This window comes from Podarcis filfolensis, assembly GCF_964270895.1.
Source record: "Podarcis filfolensis genome assembly, chromosome: 1".
In the NCBI taxonomy this organism is placed as follows: domain Eukaryota; kingdom Metazoa; phylum Chordata; class Lepidosauria; order Squamata; family Lacertidae; genus Podarcis; species Podarcis filfolensis.
Window position 1 is genome coordinate 90243902 of NC_139604.1, and position 26043 is coordinate 90269944.

At 40.9% G+C, this 26043-nt stretch overlaps 1 protein-coding gene and 1 long non-coding RNA gene across 8 annotated transcripts in view; one reads left to right on the forward strand and one right to left on the reverse strand.

Annotated features, from left to right (window-relative positions):
* MAP3K9 (mitogen-activated protein kinase kinase kinase 9) overlaps nt 1-26043 on the reverse strand; it is a 91884-nt gene that overhangs the window by 41220 nt on the left and 24621 nt on the right. For 2 of the 6 annotated variants that reach the window (XM_083606343.1, XM_083606345.1), the window contains exons 7-11: nt 25242-25364; nt 24607-24763; nt 19520-19629; nt 17664-18467; nt 14167-14377 (exon numbers count right to left, since the gene is read on the reverse strand). In XM_083606343.1, coding sequence (XP_083462469.1) covers nt 14167-14377; nt 17664-18467; nt 19520-19629; nt 24607-24763; nt 25242-25364 — 1405 coding nt within the window. Of the gene's footprint in view, nt 1-10134; nt 14661-17663; nt 18468-19519; nt 19630-24606; nt 24764-25241; nt 25365-26043 lie in introns of those variants that run through there. The other 4 variants (XM_083606346.1, XM_083606344.1, XM_083606342.1 and 1 more) reach the window with 4 other exon arrangements.
* LOC310759919 lies at nt 189-25797 on the forward strand. 2 transcript variants are annotated; one of them, XR_014546637.1, is made up of 5 exons: nt 189-961; nt 2864-3119; nt 21275-21359; nt 23427-23537; nt 25605-25797. It is a non-coding gene; the product is annotated as an uncharacterized lncRNA (long non-coding RNA). The 2 variants fall into 2 exon arrangements; XR_014546638.1 differs by having other exon boundaries at nt 2887-3119.

Sequence of the window (26043 nt, forward strand, 5' to 3'; positions counted from 1 at the left end):
AGCATAATCACCTGATGACAAATGACATCAGGTGATTGGCAGGTGGGTGCCTCTGCTCTTATGTCAAAACTGGCCAACAGAAGTTTGGATGTAGTCTGACTGCAACTTCCACTTCATCCCTCCTGCTCTACATAGATGGTTGTTTGAGGAACTGAGCATGCAAATCCTTGAGCAGTCCCCCTAATAGGATGGGACAGATATACCATTGCTGGGTTTTTTTGCCACTGCAGGCAGCTTTTTAATTGGAAGAGAATATACACATTTATACCAGTCATTAAAAGGCACCTGTAGCAAGGGAAGCAAAAGCAGAGATAGATGGTGGTGTGCTAGAGTGTCTTAATAAACATGTGTGCTCCTGTTTCTTCAATAGGAACATGCAGAGCTTCTGTAGTCAGAAACACCTCTTGCCAAAAAGATAAAATGTCAAAGTGTTTCATCGTGTAGCAACGGTGAGTAAAGACCCTGTGAATTGCTTTCCGTCACATTTAAAACTAGCTGGAAGGAGCCACAGAAACTCAAGCTACGATTGTTGCTGAATACAAGAACAGCTTCCGATGCTGAATAATTCATCTGAAGCCAGGAACAGCCAATGAGTCAACGAACAAAAGCAGTGTACAATGCAACATAATTATGAAGTGGCGGCAGCAAGTGGAACACACAGATGGAGCTTTCAGATCCACTGATTATGACATCAGACACCAGGCAATAATGCCAGATGAGCACCCAAGTCTGTTTTCATTTTTAATAATGGTGCTTTGTTCTTGTAAGATGAGCCTCTTAAAACTGCTTTTAATCCTTGATTACACTTCACAGGACCACTGTGAGACACCCAAGCAGCAACCTTTGTAATCACAGGGAGAGAAATTATTTTTAAATGCTTTCCCCACCTTTAAAGGTCTCTGCTGGGTACTGATGCTTTGCTGTTGACTGAAGAGTGAATACAGCTGCGCAGGAAACACTGGTGCGTGATGCCAAACAATTTACACCTCAGTGATAAATTGCAAGCTATAAACCCTGGGTACCTGAATTGCTAAAGTAGTCCTATACTAGGGGTTGCCATACATCTGGAATTTCCTGTCTGGATTTTCACTTTTTGAAATATGGCAACCCTACCCTATCCATAGCTGTCAACTTTTCCCTTTTCTTGCAAGGAATCCTATTTGGAATAAGGGAATTTCCCTTAAAAAAAAGGGAAAATTTGACAGCTATGACCCTATACCATAATGGCATATAGATAAAAGGATTTTTATTATGTTTGGTTTAGCAGTTTACATTGAAACCAGAGTAAGGAAAACACCAGCTACTGGGAAGCTACGCGGGTAGTTTGATGTTGTGCTGTCCAGAATGTACAGGGATTCTAGGAAGAAGCAATAGACATGTTAGGGTCAAAAACCACCTGTCTGCGAATAATGCAGCTCTTCCCTTTATAACCTCCTGCCAGAAGGATTTCAATGATGAGCATAATGGTGCCAAAAGACCCACTCTCATTATTATTTCTTCGGCACAAGACACTACAAGAGCATTGGATATGAGCCATAAACTATTGTGTAAAACCAATGGTGAATTAAGAGTTTTCCTGAATATAAGCTGGCACAAAGGTAAATGGTTTTGTGGACCATTATCCATCTGGCCAATTGAGCTATAGCCAGGTCAGCTCCCACATCTCTCTCCCAGACTGCCTTCAAACCCATAAAATGAGAGAACGAGGCTTCCAAAATGATAGAATAAATCAAAGAGACCACGTCCTTCTGGTGACCTCACCGCCAAGCTTTCAAAAGCTATCAGGGACCTCTTTGCTTGACCTTTAATGGTGACATCTGATAGAAAATAGCTGGACTAATGAAGTTTTAACCCATTTTAACTTGAACCCCTAAATCTCCTTGAGTGCTGTAGTTTAGTCACTGGGGAATTGCTCAGAAAATTTTAAGGCATGCACTTAAAACTGTAACAATGAAAGAGAGATCAGTGATGCTTCAAATCAGACATTTGTCCTACATGAGATCCTGTACACATGTACAGTTGTATGTCTACTTTGTCCAGTCAGATTATATGGAAGCAGCTGCTTGTTGTTGTTTTTTTAAAATGAAAATCCATATCAGATTTTTAAACTTTGAACCATTCAATCTTTTTTCATGAACAAGGAAGAGAAAGGAAACCCGCGATGCAGAGCATAGGGCACACAACTTGCAGCACTTATTGGCGAGATGTGCTGCAATTTAACTAACTTGGCGTACTGGCAGTAGCCAGCGCAAGGGCTCATGCTAGCACAATGGGGCTTCCTTGCACTTCTCCCACAATGCCTCCCCCAAATCTACTCTGGAGGGTCAGGAATATCGCCCAGAATAGGGCACAGAGGGAACTTGTGCAGATGGAACGATCAGAAGACTGTTACATTGAATTCCCCTCCTAATTTCCCAGTATGTCCTTTTAGGGTGGTCTTCAACCATGTTTTACTCCAAGTACACCCATTAGAATTCATGAACACGACCAAGTTAGGTCCATTAATTTCAAGGGGTCTGCTCTGAGTACAATTTAGCTGGAAACCAATCCTGATGTTTTAATCTAGTTATCAGAGCATTTAGTTTATTGTGCTAAGGGTTTGGTTATGGGGGAGGGATGGTTTTTACTTGAAGTAACAGAGCTTCATGTGAAATAAACAGGAGTTACTTACCAGGGACTAAGGAAGGCGGCGGCAGGGGGGGGGGTTAAGAACAAAGCACCTATCTGCAATGTTGTCAATTGATGCCCCAGTATACCACAGAGTATAATCTCTTGCGCTTCTACGTCTCAGAGGATTTAGGCATATTTCTGATATAACTTAGCCCCTTCCATATATTTTTCCTTGAGCAAATTTGTACCTTAGATATTCTGTCGTTGATCCTAAAGGCAAGTGATGGTCTGCTGCACTCAGTCGCTCTGAATAAATTTCCTGGCTACAAAAGGCCTTCAAGATGAGATTGATCTAAAAATGTGGGATTTTCTTCTGATGCTCACTCATCTATTGCATACAATAATAGGATGCCTGCTGAAAAAGTGTCTTGACATTAGAAGTAATGAACAGGATTTTTTTTGTTTGTTCATAACTTACCAGAATGCTGTAACCCATGGCCTCAAAAGCAGTGAGCAGAAAATGGATCATATCTCAAGAGACTGGTCATTCACAAACAAATGTTTAAGATATTCTCAAATCTTTTCCTACATTGTCATAAAACCCCTATGAGACAAAACCCTGTGGGCGTTTTATCTTCCATTTCCTTACACACAGTCACTATGTCTCTCAGGAAATTAAAGGCATTTCTCGACCGGATGCCACCAAAAGATTAATTAAGATAGTTTCTGAAGTCTCATTTAATTATCTAAATTGATGACAAATTTGGCAATTAAGGAATTTATCTAGGTTTCACTTTGTTGAGCAGGGAGGGAGAGAAGGGATATGGGGGCATGTCTAGGAACTGCTTCTACTACATAATACAACTTTAAAATTGTGTGGTTTAGTAGTAGTAGTAGTAGTAGTAGTAGTAGTAGTAGTAGTAATAATAATAATAATAATAATAATTTATTATTTCTACCCCGCCCATCTGGCTGGGTTTCCCCAGCCACTCTGGGCGGCTTCCAACAAAAGATTAAAAATACATAGAACTAGGGAGGACTGGGATCCAATCCTTGTTCTGCTAGGTGGTCTCAGAACACTATTTCTCAGTCTAACATTCCTAACTTAACTCACAAGGATGTTCTTTGAGGATAAAATCCCAGCAAGGCTGTCACGAACTTCTTGGGGAAAACAGAAGGATACAAATAATACTGTTATGAGTTCGTGGGTCCCAGGCCCCTTTCCCCTGAATACAGCAAGTGTTAAAATCTAATCAAGCTTCTGATCCCTAGATCCACCAAGTGTTAAAATATAAGCCAGGCTAGTTTCCTGTTGGGCCATTAATTACAAATGAAAGGGGGCTCTGTGCCAGACGGCAACTGGGTGAGGTCCCTCTTTCAACTCTGAGATGGTTAGAAGGGCAAAAGCCTGAGTTTAGAGTTGAAAGGGGCTGTGATGTGAACTAGAAGCAAAGCAGCAAGCTGCAAAGCGTGGTCAGACAGCAATGTTTGATTTCTATTTGAAACCAAAGCTGTGGCTATGGAAGAAGCAAGACTCTTCTGGGCTGCTGATGCTGTGAACCCCTCCATCGTAGGTTCACGTTCTATATATGTGTATGTGTAAACAATATATCATAAAGACACCACAGGTTCCACTGTGCCTCATTCCAAAAAGAAACATGACCTCTGGCTAAGTGCTCAGAACCCTTGAAATCTCATAACTCTTAGAGATAGGAGTGGCATGCAACAATACAGTGGTATCTCGGGTTAAGTACTTAATTTGTTCCAGAGGTCCATACTTAACCTGAAACTGTTCTTAACCTGAAGCACCACTTTAGCTAATGGGGCCTCCTGCTGCTGCTGCGCCGCCGGAGCATGATTTCTGTTCTCATCCTGAAGCAAAGTTCTTAACCTGAAGCACTATTTCTGGGTTAGCGGAGTCTGTAACCTGAAGCGTATGTAACCCGAGGTACCACTGTACTGGAACACAAAGCCCTGGTTCCAAGGGACAAAGCCAGAATACCTCAACTCTATTCCTCAAATTTCTTTTGGAACTTACCCAAACAACTGGTACTCCCATGCCCCAGCAACATGTCACTTTCCAAAGTGGGGTGGGGAGGGCAGAAGCTGCAGAGCTATTGCATCAAACACACGTGTAATGGACTGCGTATGTGGCATGTGGAAGCGGGAAGCGGGTTATCAGGGGAGATAACATGAGCAATGGAGCATCTAGTCTTCAAAGCTCTAAAATAAAAAAAAATTAAAGTTCACAAAATGTCAAGCCATTGCTTGCTTTTTAAAGGTTCCAATAAAAACAGCAAACAAATTCAAGTCTCCCCACTTTTCATCACCCCTTCCTAGAACTTCTGGTGCTTGCTCACTTCCCTAATATACTAAAGGCTTGCTCACTTCCCTAATATACTAAAGTATCCATTATCTTCCGCAAAGCACCAGTTTTACCAGGGCCATATTCAAGGATGCTGTTGCTCTCCAGAGATGCTCAGTTTGCAACGTCAGTCTAGCACTTGGATCTCAAACTAAAGCAATCGCGAGAGAAAGTTAACATAAGTGTGTATTAGTTGAAAGATGCCTGTATTCTGATTCATGACACTGATTTATTCCCAAGGAGCAGTTGTGGAAAAATAGTTTAGGTTCAAAAGTAAGGAAGTTCCATACGCCCACCAAATTCACATTGTTGCAAACCTAATCGAGGATTGTAACCACTGGGAATTAAAAGTCTAGCTCCTCAGAGAAATTATATTTCCACATGACTTGCTCAAGCTAAGGCAGCAACAGTTCACAGAGTCCCTGGAAAAGCTTATATTCCCTACACACCTGATATCTTCAATTCCTTTAACATCTCAGTCGAATAATCCTAGTTGCTGGGTATAATCCAGTGAAAAGTCTAATGGAGCTGCAGAATCAATGGACACAATCTCTTATTCATCAGCTATAGCTGGAGATCCTGAATACTCTCCGTGATCTCTTCAATCTAAAACACATTTTTGCCACCTTTGGGCTGCCTGAACATACTGTAGATAAACGTTCCTTTATCAGCAGTCACTGTGAAACAGCAAACAGCAGCAGAGCTTCATTTTTTGCTTATCAGACTGTACAGAACTGCAGAAACCCTGAACAGCTGACTACAGAGGCTACCTAAGTCCAAGTGATGCAGAGTTCAGTGTATTTCAAACTTTGTTATCAACAGATCAAAGTAAACCTCTCCAGCTGTAGTATTTGGTCTCAGATATAAATATGGGGGACCACCAAGGAGGAGGGTCAACCCTGAAAAAGGACAACTCTAGTAAAAAAATAAGAGTGAAATCTGAGTAAACCATCCCCCCCAAAGTAAAATATTTGTATGTGTAGTGATTTAGCTTAGAAAAAAGGTCAATTATATAACATTGTGCATGGTGTGAAGAAAGTGGGCAAGAAAAGTTTCTCATCTTCTCATATTAGAACCAGTGGACCAGAACTGGACAGATCCAGGACAGACAAAAGAAAGTACTTCTTCACAGAGTGCATAGATGAACTATTTAATTCATTCCTGCAAGATGTAGGATGACTACCAATTCAGAAGGTTTTAAATGTGGATTAGACCAATTCATGGCGGATGAGGCTATCCGTGGCCACCACCCAGAATGGCTGTCTACTACAGGGGTAGACAACCTAAGGCCCGGGGGCCAGATGCAGCCCAATCGCCTTCTCAATCTGGCCCGCGGATGGTCTGGGAATCAGCATGTTTTTAGATGAGTAGAATGTGTCCTTTTATTTAAAATGCATCTCTGGGTTATTTGTGGGGCCTGCCTGGTGTTTTCACATGAGTAGAATGTGTGCTTTTATTTCAAATGCATCTCTGGGTTATTTGTGGGGCATAGAAATTCATTCATTATTATTTTTCAAAATATAGTCCGGCCCACCACAGGGTCTGAGGGACGGTGGACCAGCCCACGGGTGAAAAAAGTTGCTGACCCCTGGTCTACTAGCTCCAGTATCAGAGGCACTTTGCTTCCCCATAGCATCTGGATGGTCACTGTGAGAACAAGGCTGGAGACTTGGTGTGTCTATGGCTGGACCCAGCAGGGCCCTTCTTACATTCTTGGGGATGGGTCCCTGAAAAGAGGGGCAGCTGAAGCAAATGGAATAGATGCCCTCCCTGCCTGTATCATCATAACCATCTTTACACTGTTAACCACTTCCCTAATGGTTTGAACAGGTTGAAAAGGTTAATTACAGTGCACAACGCGATCTAACAAATACACGTTGCACAAGAGCTGGACATGTGCAATTTGTGACAGCTGAAATTAAAGGTTGGCCTGTGTGCTTGCTGGGGCTTGACTGGCATTGCTCTAGAGCAGGGTGGTTCAACATGCAGCCCGGGGGTTGCATGTGATCTTTGAGGCTGTTTTTGGCAGCCCTCAGCAACATTTGATGCCCTCCTTCATAGTCCTCAAGCCACCTTCCCAAAGCCAAGTACAGTGGTACCTTGGGTTAAGAACTTAATTTGTCCGTTCTTAACCTGAAACTGTTCTTAACCTGAAGCACCACTTTAGCTAATTGGGCCTCCTGCTGCTGCCGCGCTGCCGGAGAACGATTTCTATTCTCATCCTGAAGCAAAGTTCTTAACCCGAGGTAATATTTCTGGGTTAGCGGAGTCTGTAATCTGAAGCATATGTAACCCGAGGTACCACTGTAAAGGAGGTCAAAATTTGGGTCAAATGACTTACATCCCATCCTTCAGGTGAACTTAGATCCTTCAAACTATGTGGTGGAATGCATCTTCAGTTTAAGGGGCGGGGGGGGGGGGAGAAGTCTGCTTCTATGCATCAGTTGAGGATAATTCTATACCAACAGCCCCAAGGCATTTTCATTCCCATGTGTAAGTTTTTACCATATATTGTCACACAGGTAGAGCAGATTAATTCCAGGATACATGCATGCTGGATACATGCATCATGCTTAATCCATTCTTCCTGATCTCCAAAACTAATTTCATCATCATCTTGAGTTCATCCATTCTCTTTCCCCTTCAGTGCTTTTAAAATCAGTTTATAGGATTGCTTTATTTCCCCTCTCCCAAGAATATGTGGATTTTTATCAAGTTATCAGAGTCCACTCATCCATGCTTCTCTCTTCTGCCTCCTACATCAACATATTTTTAAAAATAGTCTTAAAATGAGAAAGACCTCCACAATCCCAGCTCACACTGTTTAAAATGGCATCTGCTCCCCTACAGTTGCTTCCAATTAGTCCAACCCTCAGCACTTAGGGTTCTCGAAAGGAGAAACTCATTGGTAATTGACTGCTGTTCTAAGCTGCTCCTGACCCACAAATGTAGTGGACAGAACTAGTCTGCATTTTATAGAATGAATACGTTATCTCACAGTTAAATGGAATGCACCATTTGCAAAGACAGAGGGAAGGGAAGCATTTCCAGAAGAGCAGCTGTGTTGATCTGTCACAGAAAAAAAGCAACACAAAGTATTGTGGAACCTTACAGACTAAAAAAAACAACCCTCAAGCTTTTGTGGGTGCTGCAGTTCATTTCCTGCCCAACATAATTTCATTATTTTCAGTTCACCAAATGCACAGCTTATTAGAGTTGCTATTTTGAATAAACTAAAAGCCTTTCATCAGACTAAAAAAAATGCCCATGAATCAATTAATTCTATCAGAAATTGAAATAATTCATTTTTTACAAAGTTATTTAAAACCTGCAGGTGGTGGGTGCCCTTTTGAAAGTGACACCCCCTCACTATCACCCACAGAGAGGGGCTCTTAAGGCACTGCCTGCTGTTACACAGGTGTGTTCACATTTCGAATCCTACTTTTGTGCAGTGGAGCTTTACTGGTTGTGTAAATTTTCACAGAGATAATAGACAGAACTGCAAGTCCTCCCAAATCTGCAATTGTACACCTCCTCAGCAGGCTTTACTGCACAGAAAGTAGAACCCTGCCCCAACTAATTCGGCTTTTCTTCAAGACAGTGAGTGTCATTCTCCCATCTCTAAAGAGGCTTATATCTTTCGGATTTTCATTAGAAATGAAGGGGAATCACTGCTCATTAGTATTAGCTGTGTCAGATGGAGAAGTGTGAATTTTCCTTCCTTAATCAGATTATATTAGGGGAGCTACTAGGAGATTCTGAAAAGAATGAGTTAGTGCTCAGACCACCTTGGTTCACAGGAGAATAAAATGGTTTCTACAGTGCAGTGAGCGCCATCTTCTGGCTACTGTGAACTTTTTAAATTTAAGAGATGGCAAGAAATATTAACATTTAGGCTGCTGTCCTAACCATGTCTATTTAGGATTAAATCTTAATCAATTCAGTAGGGATTATTCATGGGTAGGTAGGGTTAGGATTATAGCCTTTCTCTTCTAAATTAATCCAAGAGATGACAGGTTAAATTAGCAAATGCTGGTGAGATTATGCAGCCTGGGTCTCATGGAATTAATAAAAGAAAACTACCGGTATTTGTTCTGGATTCAATTTGAGGTGAGTGGGGGAGAATATTAAGCCGCATGGAGTTTTCTGAGATGAGAAGCAGTGGAAGGAGAAGAAAAGTATAGAATAAAAATGAATCACATCAAAGAGTATGGAAAGAAAGAAAAAAGGAAAGAAACAAACTTCTAACCAAGTCTGGAAAAGCATGTTGTATGGTGGGGAGAAGAAATGGCTAGCAGGTGGAATGAAGACAATATTTCATGTCTATGCCACTTGAAGTGCAGTGTGGGCCATATTTATCCATTGCCTCTACTTAAAATGCTAAAAGCTGCTTACTAAACACACATAATAATAAAATCACTAGGGCAACAGAAAATATATAGCCTACCTCACCAGGAAACTTTAAAAGATGGAAAGAAAAATGATTCTCCTTACTATATTTGTTGTTCTGTCTGCAGTTTGTTTCTGTTGCTATTGATGCTGTCCGCCCTTTGACCTTAGGGGGAGGGTTGATACAAATCCCAAAAATAAATAAAGAAATCCTGCGACTATTTACCTGGAAACGAGCCCCACTTGGTTTGATGGGACTTCCATAGGCATAGATCTGCAACCTTTCCCTTCAAGTAATCAATTTTGCTTAGTACCCTTGCATGTGTATGGAGAGCTAAACAGTCAAACAGAAATATAGTATCTTGTCTATAAATGGACAATCTACCCTGTATGAGGCACATCAGCTGCACAGTAAAAAGTTTTTGATTATGCTTCTAGCTGTATAAAGCTTCTGTTTAGCAGTAAAGTAGTATGTTTTAATTGATAAAGCAGTGCTTGTTCAAGAAATATATGCTTTTCAAAACGAGAAAACTTATTTCAAAATCTATGATTGAAATAATCTTGACTGAAATCAATCCACGGCACTCAGGTTCAAGACCGAAGAGAACACACAAAGGGTGCTCTTCATCAGAAATTACCTGTATTGACAAAGCAGGTTAGGATATGATAGAAAGCGAGCACAAGGATATAACATACACACAACATCATTAAGCCCAACATTTCTAGGTTAACATTTGCAAAAAAGAGAAAATGAAGCTCTCACTACACAATTGGTGTTTATAACGGTTTTATTCAAGTTTGTGTGCTCTAATTTTGAGACAAGGCCTAGAATAGCATTACACTGTAATACAATAATAATTGTAGCCATTGAACCAAGCCTGCTTGGCAATCCTTGTTTTACTTTCCCATCCCCCACCATACATCCAGGGAGGGGAAGCAAAGAGAAAAGCAAACATATATTATCAACTTCAATTAGCTCCATTTTAATTTAGTTATTATTCTCTAGCATAAATTAAAAATGTATCAAAGGTATACACATAACACATTGACAAAGAACAGAGATACAGTAGATTATGCAAAAGTGTAACCTGTAGATGGGTTAGCTACAGTGAAACAAACCAGTCACTGATGCCATTTAATTACCATTTTTAAGCCCCAAAGGGTAAGAGGCAACAGGTTGTGTCACAAAGCTTGGGGTTTTTTTTGGGGGGGGTGTCAGTCATTCCCACTGCCAGCTTACAGCTGAGCCGAAGTTAAAAGGCAGGCTCCAACATCACTTAACCACCATCACAAAACAAAGCACACAGTAGCATTTATGTAGTAAACAGACTGTAATATTAATTTGGGGAGTGGGTTGGGGGAGTGCTTTCTAATGCTACTGCGTTAGAGATACTTTTGTGAACATGGCAATTGGGACAAAAGCCCTGAGGGGGGTTCAGCACAGTAGACTGAATCAGCAGATATCAAGAACCAAACTCTCTCTACAAGGTGCCTTACAAAACATTTGTCACATTGCACCTACACAAACATCAGACGTGAGAGTATGCTACACCTGGGCATGCAAGATCACAGGGACTAGCCTATGAGAAACATCCTACATGCGGAATTACTCCACATGAACACAGCCTTTCAACAAAACATAAACCAGACCCATAAAGGAGACCCAAGCAAATCACCTTAAGTAGTTAAGTGCTGGCAAACATGAGCTCTTCAAGAAAGCTGATTTTGCAAGCCAAAAAAATAAAAAAGTTGTTTTGGATTTGGCATCCTGATCAAAAATAGAAACACAGATATTAAATTGTTATTAATGTTAAAGTAGTCATCTGCAGAGTTATACAAATGGGATCTCCAGGTATGCACAGCAACCTCCAGAACCACAAGAATTTGGGCTGACAACCTAGGATGCCTGCCTTCTCCTCTCAGGAAGAGCTTGGGAGAAGAGGAGCAAGCACCTTTCACTCAGCTGTTGTGGAAGTAGTGAAGAAACTGCAAGAAACTCTTGCAGCAGAAAATGAAGAGGGGTGTTGTATGATTGCACAGAGGACCATGCAAAGGACAGTTACAAGTAGGAAACTTGCATACTGTGGGCTTATAGAGATTACATACTAGGAAACTGATGTTCCTGAAGGACAATTTGGTGTCCTAAAAGGCAACAGCTTTAAAGAAATGGTGTACTGAAAGCTGCATTTGATGCAGAATGTACATCAGCTGCAGAACTGGGATAGCTCAGTTGGTAGAGCATGAGACTCTTAACCCCAGGGTCATGGGTTCACGCCCCACATTGGGCAAAAGATTCCTGCACTGCAGGTTGTTGGACTATGATTATTTAAATCATAATGGTAATCACACAGTTTTAGTAATGGGCCTGAATTCTTTAAAAAGGTATAGTGCCTAAACATCACCATGAAGTGGGAACAGGGAACCTGTGGCCTTTCAGATGTTCTTGGGCTCCAACTCCCATCAGCCCCAGTCCACATGGCCAATGGTCAGGAGTGATGGAAACTGTAGCCCAACAGTATTTTGGGGGCCCACAAGCTCCCCCACCCCTTTCCTAAAGTTCAGAGTTCAAGGGCAAGGGCAAGACCCTGCCAGGGCTCGTCTCATTTTTTAAAATGGATGCAATCTAGAATAAGGAAAGTTGCTGACTTCAAATTACCAGTACCAGAGTTAGGAATGAACCACCCTTGACTTGCAGGTGCTTATAACTGCAGTAAGTTAAATGCTAAGCAGGGCTTGACTCTCATGGAGTGAGCCATTTAGACAGTCTACATGTCTTCAAGAAAATATAGTTTATATTGGCTCATCTGGACTGGCATAGAGCACAAACTCACCTTGAACTAGCAGATCACTTACATAGCACTAAAACTGCCAGAGGGGGACTGCTTCCTCAGCATATAGAACTCAATAAAGTTACAAAGTTGTATAGCCCCCACTTCTATTTAAGGTGCACTGATATGGTTCACCTTGCACAATAAGACTACACTTCTGCTGCATGAGGTAGCTCTTGGTACAGATGGAGAAACTGAGGCACATATGGCAAAAGTGATTTGCCCAATGTCATACAGCAAGCTGGTGGCAGAACCAAAATTAAACCTGAACTAGCACAGATTTTCAGATTTTTATTATTTAGATGCTAGACAACAATATTTCTACAAGTTTACACAAAACCCCTTAAGAGTGACCACTTTTGATTCCTAGTAATGATCTATACCCACTTTTTCAACAGAGATAAGTAGTAAACTGCTATAGATACAATTCATGACATGTCAGGAACATAGGCAAAAGGGATTACAGCCTAGGAATAAAAAAGGAAACTTACATGAGAGAGGTTTTAAACACCTTTTTCAAAACTTCAGATAGGTCTTTATTTTAATATGGCAACAATAATTTAAAACCAGATGGGAGAAATAGATCTAGTCATAAAAGAGTGCGATAGCAGCAGGGGTCCAGGGATTTTGGCTAGCCTCAGTAGCTTGCCAAAATTCATGCATACCAAAGGTCCTGGAAGGGTCCTTACATGACAAAATGCTGAACTTTGGAGGCATAATGTAGTCCTCCTGAAATCTGAGATGGTGGGGGAGGAGATTGCAGAGGGTGGGGTAATAAGCTCTGTTATGCTCTGAGCACTATTTGATACTAGACCAGTGGGATTGCATGTGCTCTTCAGTTCCTGCTGAGACCTGGAGACTTCTATTTGCTTTCCAAGTATCCCCAAGTCTTGTCATTAAGGTCAAGTGTGCAAGCTGTTTCTCTCCACCAGAATCTCTATAATGCTCACTGTGATTTTTCTTTTTGGAATAGCCATGTACATGGTATTGGGGGTGGGCTATTTGTCAGCTCAACAATGGGGAGACAAATTGATTATTAAATCTGGAAATTACTTACCTAAATGAAGTAAGATTCAGGGGGGAAAGGGCATATCCTGACTGGCAGTTTTTCATGCAATGTACTACCAAAATTTGTGAAAGAATGCAACGTTTCATATCAAATTACAAGATTAATCATTGTGTTTCACCACTTCCTGGTTGTGTCTCATTAAACTTAATGCTCATGTATGATGGGTCCGAGCCAAAATCTCAGAGTCCCACCTCTATTTCTCCACTATCAGAGCTCCACCCCGTTGCCCCAATCCTTTTGCACCACTGCAACCTGAGACATCCCTTTTTTATTTAACATTTACTTTCAGAAACTAAGAAACAGGTGGCTCCGCCTTCTTTCAGCACAATGCATAAAAAGTATAGAGATGGGTGCTATGGGTCATTGGCAAGATCCTGAGCCCCCCCCCCCCAGCAGCCAGTTCTAGGAGGTGGAACTGTATGCATACCAAAAATGAGTGAACATTTGTTCTGGGACATCAAGGGAGAAAAGCTCAATCAAATGCAACAAGAATGCTGGTTCAGACACACTTAAACCTTTATATATATTCCTGTATTGTAACAGTGTAGACAAACACTGCTTATCATTGCATTTAAAAGGTAGGAGTTGAGGTTATTACAAAACCCATACCAACAGAGGGTATCTGAGTTCTTGACAGTCAAGAATGGAGGCTTACCTGCCCACATTACTTGTTGCAGTTTAACACTGTAATGAAAATACAAGGAAGACCACAGGAAACCCCACAAGAAGAGTCAGCAGCTCTGTGTAGCTTAGCTACATGTACTTACAAAAGGCCAGGTACCCCAATACCATATCTGTTAGTGGACACAGCAGTGTGATATGACCTCAGCAGCATCTCTCTACTTCACCTGTCTTCAAAGTGCATTCTTAGTGCAAGAAGTAGAACTGAATCTAAAGGAGCTTACCAATCCCTTGTGGATTTCATGCTAGGACCAGAACTCTTGCTTGAGTTCATATGCTGCAGGTTTGCGTGTTCTGAGTTCAGTTCTGCATAGCGGCACGGTGCTGTCCTGGCTCTGCCCTTCAACATCCATGTCCAACAGTGTCCGCTCCTCTTCAGGCAATCTGACACGGAAAGAAAGCAGTGCAGGCCTCTCTTCAACAGTGCTGCTACTGCTGGCAAAGCAGGAGTCCAGGTTACTGGGAGTTTCAGTACTGGAGCTATTAGCAGAGGACTCGCCTCTAGCATTACTGGGGGATACAAACCACCAGGGGTCAACCCGCTGCCTGTTAGCTGAAGGGCGTGGCCTAGGTAGGAATTCCAAGGTCTTGGGTCTCTCCAGCATGGAGTCTTGCTGAGCATTATAGCGCCTGGGGGTTGGAGGAAAGATGAGGTTGGGGTCTGGCAGTCGAGGGACTTCATTTGGACCCTGACTTGGACTGGGAGTTTTTAATACACCTATTCCCCCACCAGGAGGAGGAAAAGGGGGGGGAACACAATGAACACAAGAAAGGAAGGGGTAGGAAGGGAGAGAAGAAAGAGAAACCAACTGGTTAGACAACACTGATGAAGAGAGACACCGGGCTCATTAAGTAAACAAAGGGTGATGTCAGACAAAGGATTGATTCAGTTCACCTGATGCATGCAAACCACATGGGAGCTGCAATGATCTTCATGCTGATCCCTGCAAGCTAAAATGGTAGATGTAGCAAGGCTGACAGAGTCCAGATATGCAACTGTCTAAGGATTGTTGTGTGAACGCACAATATGCATCTCTGTACCTCCTTTTTCCTTGATTTTTCTTCCCACACCAGCATCTTAGTGCCAAAGTGCAACCAGCAGTATGGATGCAGCCATAGACAGGGAAGAGGACAGCATGCTTAACGTTGAAAATATGTTGGATGCTCATAGTGAAACATGAATCTTATGAAGCTAATTTGCTTCTTTACTACAGAAATGTTACAATTACATTTTATTTACCAACTGTTCACAGCTCTTAGGTAGCTGTGTCTACCATTGGCAAACATATCCCAGGGCCAGAAAAAATCAATTAAGGTTCTGAAGTTTCTCCCCATAAACATTGCTGTCTCTAGGTAATACATACATGTTTTCAGGGGAGGGTATAGGTTTTATAATTAGGAAGTGTTAACTTGTGCCCAGAAGCTCCCATTTTAGAACCAATTTTGCAATTCAAAAAAGGCAAATGGAGAAGGAAAAGACTCAGCTTGGAATAGATCCCATTTTTAAAGGACGGTATTGCCGTTTCTACTTGCTAAGGAAATTTCACAATTCTTCCCAGAGGGGGTTGTGCAAGTGGCTGGGTCAGTGTACCCAAAACAGTCACACTCTACCAGATATCTTGCACCCACTTCAGTTTGCTTATTATAGTTGGAACTGTACAGCACTGAAACAGAATGTTAAGGCAGAATGAAGTGGTAGGAATGGTTAATCCCAAGAGATGACAAGTTAATGTTAGCTGATTAAAGATTTATTTCCTTGAATGTCTGGATTTCAATCAAATTTATCAGTTAATTTATAGAATTCAAATGAATCTTTGTATTGCAAAGCCTAAAAGGTGGAAGAAAAGGCGAGTTTCCCTTAAAACTGTAACTGTAGTTACACCTTTAACCAACACTACCATTCACTGTTTGAAGTAAAGGGAATGTTCAATTTCCCCCCATTAAAATAGGGAACAAAGCACTCCTATTACAGTCAACACATCGCGACCAAACTGACTTCAAACTAGAGTCACATTCAAGTTATTCTTAGGAGTGTTACTGAAGTTTCATGCTTAAGCTGCTAGTTATGGGTGACAAATGGAATCAAAAAGTAATCTTATGAGACAAGAAATGTAATTTTATTTTGCCATTCTTACTGTGTTTTATTGTATTAATTTTATACTGTAAGCTGCCAAATCCAAACCAGATCAGTATATCAATGCTAAATAAAGAAATTAGGCACAGGAACTGATGCAATATAATTTATATGGCTACAGGCTTTCTCAACAATGTAAGAGTATTTACTTTACTTTAGAAATTATATTTTATAATCTACCAGACCCTGTGTCTAAAAGGTTTCTTATGACAATAGCTAATATTCAGTTCAGGGAAGAAATGCCTATATTGGATTCTTTTGCTTTGATAGTCCAAGCCTGTGCTGAAAATAAATCCCTCATTGAATGTCTATTACACTGTTAGTAAAGGGAATAGATTAGGATTTTATGTTGCAGCAGTGCTGTTCTACCCAAAGTAGTTTTTCTTTTGAAATACAGCAGAGGGGATACTCAGTCACTTGTCATTTATCAATAAGACAATAAATCAAGAAGCAGAAATTCCTACTGGCACGAAATTTCAGCACATTCAAACAATTATGGTGAGAGACTCTGAATCACTTCCAATGCCAAATCTGATGTTATTACATGCACCAGATAGGGTTAATTCAAGACATTTTTTAAATGGGAGAGGAACTGGGTTTGAGGAACAGAAGGAAGCAATCATTAGGGTGGCAAGAATTCTTGAGAGGAAGAAAACACTTGAGGAGAACCTGGATACGTGCAATTTGTGTGGCATGGGAAAAATGTGTTTAAGGAGGGAAACCATATTAAGGGAAATAGAGGAGGGGGGGAAGCTGGAACTAGCAGCCACACAGAAGGCTGCAAAGTATGAGGAAAGATGACTAAAGACCACACAAAAGCAGCCTTCATTACTCCAGTGTTTGGGGGATTCTTCTCTACTGTCCACCCTACCCATACTTGGAGACACCTCCATCCTCTGTTGTTGTAAGCATCTGTCTGTCTCGAGAGACAATGGACTGTGCCTCTGGGGGTGAAGTCAAACCACTGTGTTAGCAGCACCAAAGTGACCTACCCAAAGTGCAACCCTGGGCAGTGTGTTTGGAGGTCCTGGGCTGCCCAGATGACAAGACCCCACTTCTTGCCTCCCTGAGGTGGTCCAAAGGAAAGCAGAACAATACATCTGGCACCAGCTTGGCTGCAGGAGTTGCCAGAAGTAGGCATACAAGGCACTTTCCAACCATCTTAGGGACTCCACTCCAGAATTGTGTAGGATTTACTCATTAGTCTTGTGGCTAAGGCACAAGGCCGCAGAGGTTCAAGACCAGAGTTTTCCTTCTCCTAGATTGGCTACTTTCCCAGGTTGATGAGCCCCACCTACCCCTCACTTCCCTCTACATCATGTGCAGAAACCGCCCTCTTGACTGCCGAATCCACTATTGGTCTCATCCGCTCATTCCACAGAGCCTGTATTCGCATGCAGGGGAAATCCCTAACTCACTAAGGGTTTGAGACCCTCAAAGTACAGAAGTAAAAAATTATACATAGTGCCTCTCGTTTCCTTCAGCTATTGCCTTCCTTCAATCTTACCTCAGAGGCAACATCTGCAGGAAGTGCAATGGCAAGAGCATTCACTTTCTGGAGTAAAAGGATGGAAAAGAATAACGTACCTGATCCTAATGCTGCTGCAGAAGAATTCCTGGAAGGGGATCCATTGGCAAGCGGACCAGTCACATTTATGGCACCATCAGAGGGAGTCCGTCTGTGCCCCCTTTGGCGGGCTTCAGAAGAGAGAGTCATATGTGTGGGAGTCAAGGACTGGTTGGGATCTCGCTTGAACCTTTCAACACAGATATTAACTAGTGGGTTACTAACTACTGGCAAGGGAGCCTTCACTGTCACGGGGCTGACTGGCATCTCATAGACCACAATCTCATCGCTGTCTGAGCGTAACAGGGAACGGGTTGAGTTACATTCAGAAATGGAAGACAAAGAGAGAAGGGTCAGGGAGTTGGATGGCTCGCCCAGCAACAATGTGGGCTCCTCTTTTTTGAAGAGCTTCCTTGAAGGTGGGCTGGTGCTCCGACGGGAACGTCCAGCCCGTTGGAAAATACTATCACGTTTCTTCTTCTCTTCCTTGGGGGCATCCAGCTCATCCTGGCTTAGCAGCTGGCACTTGCCAGCCTCCAAAAGATCAAAGCCCAGGCCAGCAGCAGCTAACACAGCCCCACAGCCCAGAAAGGCAAGCTCGCATCGTTTGTGCTGGGAACCTCCACGTTTCAGGCTGTTAGTGGGGGTGAGCTGAGGGGTGCTTGTGGTAGAGTTCATAGGAGTGGTTTCCTCATTGGCATCACTGGACTGGCCATCCCAGTCCTCACTTCTCTGAAATGGGATGCAGAGGTATGATTGGTTAGACCCAGGTGATTGCTGCATCTTGGTCTCTCCGTTTTTCAAAGAATCACTGTCTTCATTCTCTGCAAAAGAGATAAAGACACACACACAAAAGAGTGGGGCCTTGACATTTTAACTATGAATAAGAATGGGTTATGCTTCATCTTGTGTGTAAAAATAGAAACACACTGCTACCATGGAAAAACATGTTTGCATTTTGAACAAAGAATATGGAAACTTCGCCCCTTTCAAATGATGGCAGCTGTCAAATGTACATGCCACATACAGTTTATTGGATTCCAATTTCAATATAAAAGCAATATAAGTTCAGATGATCCTCACTAAAAGGAGTTGAGATTTGAAATAATGCACAGCTAAAACAGAAATGAGCCACTTGTTGCTCAAAGCAGCCACACATGTTTCTAAGGACAGCTCCCTTCAGCCTAGCCGCTGAAGCAACGCAAACAGAACAGAGGGAGGAAAAAGGAACCCTCCAATATAAAAATCATGCATGGTTTGTGTGAGAGGGTGTGTGTACACACACACACATAGCAACTTCTCTCAAAATAGTCCACCACTTCAATGGATCATATATATCAAGAAGAAACCACCTGAAGGTGAATGACAGCACACAAATCTACCCAGGGAACTGTCTGAGAAATCACATTTTATAACACTGGAATTTAAGTTTTTATTTTGCCATTTAATCACTATTTTAATAGTGTGTTGTGCTGACTATGTGGCATACTGTATAGTTTCTTATTGTTTTAAATAACCATGTACTTAAAAGCCATAAATGGCTTTGGACTCAGGTAGCCTTTCCCCACATGTACTTGACTATGCATTAAGATAATTGTTGGACATCTTTATCTGAGTGTTCCCAGTTTCTGAAGTGACCTGATAAATCTGGGAGGGGAGAAGCGGAATTGCATTTGGTCCCAACCAGGCCAATGGTGTGAACAAAACTTTCATGATACTGTACATCTTTTTTTAAAAAATAGGTGCAAGTCTTGAAATTTAAGACTACAGAAGCAGATTCTGAGGTTTGCTTTTTTGTAAGATAAGTGTTGGTGGACAGAAACAAACATGAGACTGAATACAGTGCATTTAAGAAATTCATTTAACAGGTACTTACCCATCTCTGTTAGGCTTGTAAATCCTGGGAAAATGACTGGTGTTCTCTGAACTTTTCCTAGATTTGGCGCACTAGATGACCACTGTTTGGATCCATCCAAACACTTTAGACTAAAGTAAAGAGAAGAGAAGACACATTTAAATGCAGATACTTTATTTCCTCTGTCTGTTTTTTTGACCAATATTTATCTCCTCATTCTTAACTATTCTAATCTATCACAAATATTAGTTTATTTAGAAAAATAAGCTCCCATGGTGACATATAGTTAAAAAAACCAAATTCAGTGATATATAAAAATACAGAAAAACAGCAGCATCACATTCAATAAGCCATATAAAACAAAGATAATTATTATGCATGCAAGAATATGTGGATGTTAAAAAAAAATTGCCTGGACTCAAAAAGACACAGCATACATCACACTAGCTTTTCTAGCATCTTTCCAAAATGTAGCATTTTGTCACCACCCTCCTAACTGCAGATGGTAGTGGGACTCTTGAGGGGGACTTCCGAGAGCCAAGCCTCAAGTCATTTAGGGCTTTGCGTATAACCACCAGCACTTTGAAATGTGCCTGGGAACAGACCATCAATCAACTGTTTATACAGCATATCTTGCCAGCTCTTCTAGCAGATCCTAGTTAGAAACTTAACAATCATATTCTATACCAAGTGAAGTCAAGCCTATAAAAGCTTGTTTAAAATGTATGGAGGCAGTCCAGTCTTAAGGTTACCAGGGTAACCTTACCCCCCCCCCGAGTATATGGTTACCCTTTGATGCATTTTCCATCACACCAGTAAGGCCTAGGGTCAGGTTAGAACATGCCTTTTAGCCCACAGCTTTCCAAACTGTGTGTTGCAACACATTAGTGTGTTGGCTGCAGTGTGTAGGTGTGTGGTGCGAATGCTCCCCACGCTCCTCCCAGGGCTGGAAAGGGGTTAGTTTAACCTCTGGTTTGCTAGTAAAACTGAATTGCTGTGTCACAAAAAGATGCATGTCTAAAAAGTGTGTCACCAACATGAAAAGTTCGGAAAGCTCTGCTTTAGCATATTATACCCTCACAATGAGCCTGTGAGATAAGCCCAGAAAATTCCAGTGAATTTATGCCAGTTTTATTTATAACCATATACTCAAAATCTTATTTTCTTTGCAGACCAACCTATTACTGAAGGAATCAACCCAACAGAAGAAGTTCATGTATTGCATATTTGCAATAAAAATTATATTTTATGAATTTGCCTTTGCAAGTACCCTATTCTCTTCTATGTTTCATTCATCCTTAGAGATATAAAATTAGAGGAAAAGGATACTTGCAATGTTATTTATCATCTCATTTATACTCTGCTTTTTCTCTGAACAGCTCAGAAAACCTTTGATATGATTCACAGCTGGTTTCTTATCTAGGCAGTTCATAGGGCTAAATCTGTATATGTTTAGCATTTGAACTGCAACATAAGCCTTACATTCAGAGCATTATATAAGGAGGACCCCAATTTAAGTACCTAGATAAACATCAATAAGCAGGCGACACATACAAAAGTGAAGTTAGCATGCTCACTTCAAAAATAAGAAGAGCCAAGGTAAAGTATGTAATTTGGGGGAAGGTTGTATTCTTATCCTCCACTCAGTTAGAAGGTTTACGTTGCATTTCTTGGTTTTGCCTACTACAGGCAAAACCCCCTCTCATATATAGAGACAAAGCGTAGCCTTCATCTTGGTCTTGAGAGTTACACAATATTCTGGGTTGTCCTTTGTAGCATGGCAGAGCAAATATTGCTTCCTTCATAAATGAAAACAGAGGACGACAATTCTTTGGCAAGCCTTAGCTGAGGAACAAAACCTGTGAGTTAAAAAAAATTTTTTTTTCTTATTCTGGAAAAAGTATTCTATTTTCCTGGATTGTAAAAAACCAAGGTGGTCACTAGAGGGTGCTAAAAACAATTCAGTCTCTTCCCTACATAGCACAGCAATTAATTTACAATAAAGTAGATTGTACTTTATAGCTTGATTCCATAGTGCCCTGGAATAGGACTTACTCTGAGACATACTGAAAATGAGGGCCTATTTGAGCAGTGGGGTCAAGTATAAATTCCAAAGTATATAAAAATAAATTTCTGCCCGATTCACTGCCCACCTGAATTTCTGGCAAGCTAATATGTGACAACAGTGCCCTTCCTGCCAATTCCATCATTGCTGCATTCCTTAAAGCAATCTCTCCCTGTCTGCTCATCACCTTCCCACATGGTCTTCCAGCACCATAGTGCTTCTTCCCCGGACAGAATAGCATGTTGCTGGTCTGCTCTATTACTTTCAAAGAGATGCTCCTTTCGGACCATCGATAGCAGGACTTCTGAACTATCACAGCTCTCCCCAGTTTTAAAGAGTCAGGAGAGGGAATATATTCCCATAAAATCCTTTTTTTGTGCTGTGAGTGTTCATTATTTCTTATTTAGGGAGCACAGCCCAAAAATCTTTGAAGACTTTATTGTCTAAAGACCCCTCCCTCCCTTTACATTAGGGTTGACATACGTCTAGAATTTCCCAAACATAGCCAGGATTTGGCTGTCAGAAACAGTGTCTGGGCAGAAAATGCTGAAATGTCCGGAAAATCCAGACATATGACAAGTCATTTAGGAAGTGTCGATTTTGGTGAATTTCCTTAAATAGCAGGAAAACTGTTTTTTTTTGGGGGGGGGACGGACTCAACAACTTTTGTGTCTGGATTTTCTCCTTTTAAAATATGTCAACCCTACATTACATGAAGATGGAATACTGCACTATTGCACTGAAAAATCTGAATGTCTAAAATGTAAATAAAGAACACTTGACATGATTATGTGGAGAGAATTTGGTTTTGATGCCTGACATAAGAAACCAAATAATTCTTGGTTGGAAAGACCAACTAGCCTGAAACTTGAAAAATCCTGTTCTCAAGTAAAACTCAAAGAATAATCCGCACTACTGCTAGTGACTGCTACTTAACACCACAATCCAAAAGGAAAGCATGTGAGCCATCTCTCAAATTTGATGGGAGTTTTACTTGCAGAACCTGTTTCATCCGCATCCCCCATTTTCTGACCACATATACCAACTGTGTATCCAATTCAGCAATAAGAATCTTCTAGATTTCACTCTTACATATTTATGAAGGATGCGATCAGCTTTTGGGCGGATAGCCGAAAAGATATAGAGAACTGATTACATTAATAGCTGTTACTTTTCGCAGCGATACAGTGCTCCTGAGGGTCCTTGTAGTAATCACAATTTTGCCAACAGAAGGCTTAAAGATGAAGTTTGGCTGCTTTATTCTGAGCAAATGAGTCTGAATCATAAAATATTCCTCCGTCATCTTCCCTCCTCAAGGTAATCCTACAAACTGGTTGCAAACGTTACAGGCTGATAAACCACAAAACAGTAATCTGGGAGAATCCACTGCCCGAGGAGTCTCCACTAGATATAAGTCAATTATATCTAGTTATATAAGTTCTATATTATATTATATAAGTCACAGACTGAAGGAGTCCTTCTGTTTGTTGAACAGGGCTGAATCCACCCAATATGATTCTTCCATTATTCCTACCTACCACAACAGCCATTTGTATCAATAGATTTAGGATCTTGACTCATGTATACTTTATTACATAATGCAATCCGAAGTATGAGAAATGTAACACAAAACTCAATTGAAATGTGTGCCCCTTTGTCTCCTAAGAGAAATAGGTTTGTCCAAATCAAAAATGATACTACTGTATTAATAGGACAGATATTGCAAAGATGGCCAAAGCCCAAAGCACTCAAGAAGAGCTGGATGTTCTGCTTGGGTTTTTTGTTGTTTTTTTTCAGGAGAATTAGATGCCCAATTCTCCCCCAGCCAATTAACAGAAACGACTTCTGCCTTTCTCATTTCAGGAAAATGCCAGAAGTCCGTCTATTTTCTTCTGAAGGACAGCAGGAGGGTCATGGTGAAAATTTTGGCTAGTTACCAAAGCAAGCCAAGATTTGTTGAACTTCGTTTTGAAAGTAAGCTGCCATGTACACACTGCTTTTGGCTTCATGGAATATTTGATTGCTGTCAAATAGACAACTGCCATTATTTGGCTGGTCAAATGACCAGATGGCCAACCCTATGACAATGAAAGAATAATTTATAGCTTGCGCCAGTGACTTTAGCCAAATTCTCTCTGTCTGCATTCACCTAAGTGCCAGACTACAGGACAGGAAAGAAAGGCATTTCTATACCTAGAAACTGAGTAATAAACATAATTCTGATTAAATGGGGTGGGCAAGGGAGCATGGAAATACTAAGATTACAGAACAATCTTTTAAGTAGCAGAGATGTTACTGGGAAATCAGACTGGCTAAGAGGAGATGGGATTTTGAACATGAATCTCTTGCAGATGAGATAGCTGATTTTGTATTTTTTATGCCTCTAATCTAAAAAAATAGGAGGCAATCCTCTCCCCGTGTGTTAATGATCAACTAAAGAAATGATGCTTCAAACACCATCAGATTACATTGTTAAAATTGAGAGCAAAGAATGGCAAGACCTTCTCTGAGATAGTTGTACCTTTGTGGAATAACCTCCACACAGCTCCCCATGAGACCATATTGTTGTAGTATTTAAGGGGACATTTTTTTGTTTCAGGTTTGAGTGGGGAAAGTTTCAAGTATTAACACTCAAGAATGTTCTGTTTTAATTTTAACAAGTAGGCAGTGATGTGAACCTTTTTTCTTTCTCTCTCTTTTTGCTATCTGCAGTGGAGTATAAATATTATTATTTATTAAATTTATATACCACCCTATACCTGCAGGTCTCAGGACGATTCACAACAATATAAAAACACAAAATACATAATCAAAATAAAAACAAAAACAATCCAATACCCCCCAACACATTTTAAAAGGGCATATTACTACTTATTAAATGTATAATTTATTATTGGAATAAATAACATGAATGCAAACTGCAATGAATGTAAACTGCTTTGGCAAACAGTTATACCAGCTAAAGTATGGCAGGTTTGTGGAGAAAAAAGGAAGCTGGACTGAGGCTTTATGGCACAGTGGCAGCTAAGATTACGCTTCTCACCCATCCTCGTCTGCTGTTAGCTCCTTATGACAAAGAGAACTTGGGCCCCACGTGCGACCTTTCTTCTTCTGGCCTTTTCTTTTTTCTTCTTCTCCTTCCTCTTCCTTCTGGCATACAGAGTTGCGCCCCCATGTTTTGCAGCTTTCACTGGGAGTTACTGGGAGGGGGACAATAGGACAGAAAAACATGAGCATGCATTTATGCCATTATTTTGTATTACTGCAAGCAAATAATCAGACGCCCATAGATTTTATTCTTCACCCTATGTTCTTACCCAGCACTGATCAGTACCATACTGACTGCCCATATAATGAAAACAGACTACAGGGGAGGGGAGCGGGTATCCTTACTGCGGAAAAGATGGCCATTTGCCACTTTTGATCTTGATTTTTTAAAAGGTATTAATCTAATGGGTTTGTATTTTATTTTAATGTTCTTATGTGGGTTTTTGTTAATTTGTTGTTGTTTTTTAGCTGTAAGTCATTTTGAGTTGAGACCAATAAAGTATTATTATTATTATTATTATTATTATTATTATTAGCCACCCCGCTATACAGGAAGCATTGTGGAATCCTGTCCTAAACAGAAACCATAACCTATTGGCACTTGGCCAAATTTTATAGCAAACTACTTACACTGGATGGCCCTGAGCCTAGGAATGATGGTAGGGCTGGCAGGAGGGCTGGAGCAGCTACTGATCAAACTTTTCCTTTTATCCATCGTTGGAGAAGCCTGTACAGTGAACTTGTGCTGGAAATCTGTTAATAAAACAAGACCTGATATACTCATTCATCACTTCACTATGACATCACCTAAAGAAATGAATTCCTTCTTTCTGCTATAGCGTTTTAGCAGCATTGTAATATGAATTTAAATTTAAATCCCCAGTGAGATGTACATTTTTCACTAAATGATCCAGTATGTATTTTTAGTGAATGCACTTTTTCCACACAAGCCCAAGAGGTGGTAATAATCAATATGTCTTTCTTTGTCAACAGTTGCAAAGAGTGTTTTGGCAGGTATGGCTGTTTTCTACTCCGTTATAATAGGCACAGGAACCAGTGCCCAGTAACCTGCCTGCTCCCAAACAAGAAGGTGACAATTAAACAAGCAGTTAAACTGCAGCCTGTAGAAAAATCACAATGCATTTTCAGGTAATCTGCAAGACTATAATAAAGTAAGATGGAAATGTTAGCAGTCTCTTGCAGAGTACACAGTGAAGAATGAAGAATTTTAAAAAATGCATTATAGTTACAACGAAAAGCATGGGGGAAAATGTTTGTTAACTTTGCACATACCCCATGTGATGAGACATTTGCCAGTCAGATACTTATACTAAAAATGTATTTGTAGTAGTCCTTTTTAGATATTTCAACCACTGTCACCAAGGTCACACAGAGCATATTCTATATACATGTCTAGAAGGAAGCTACAGCA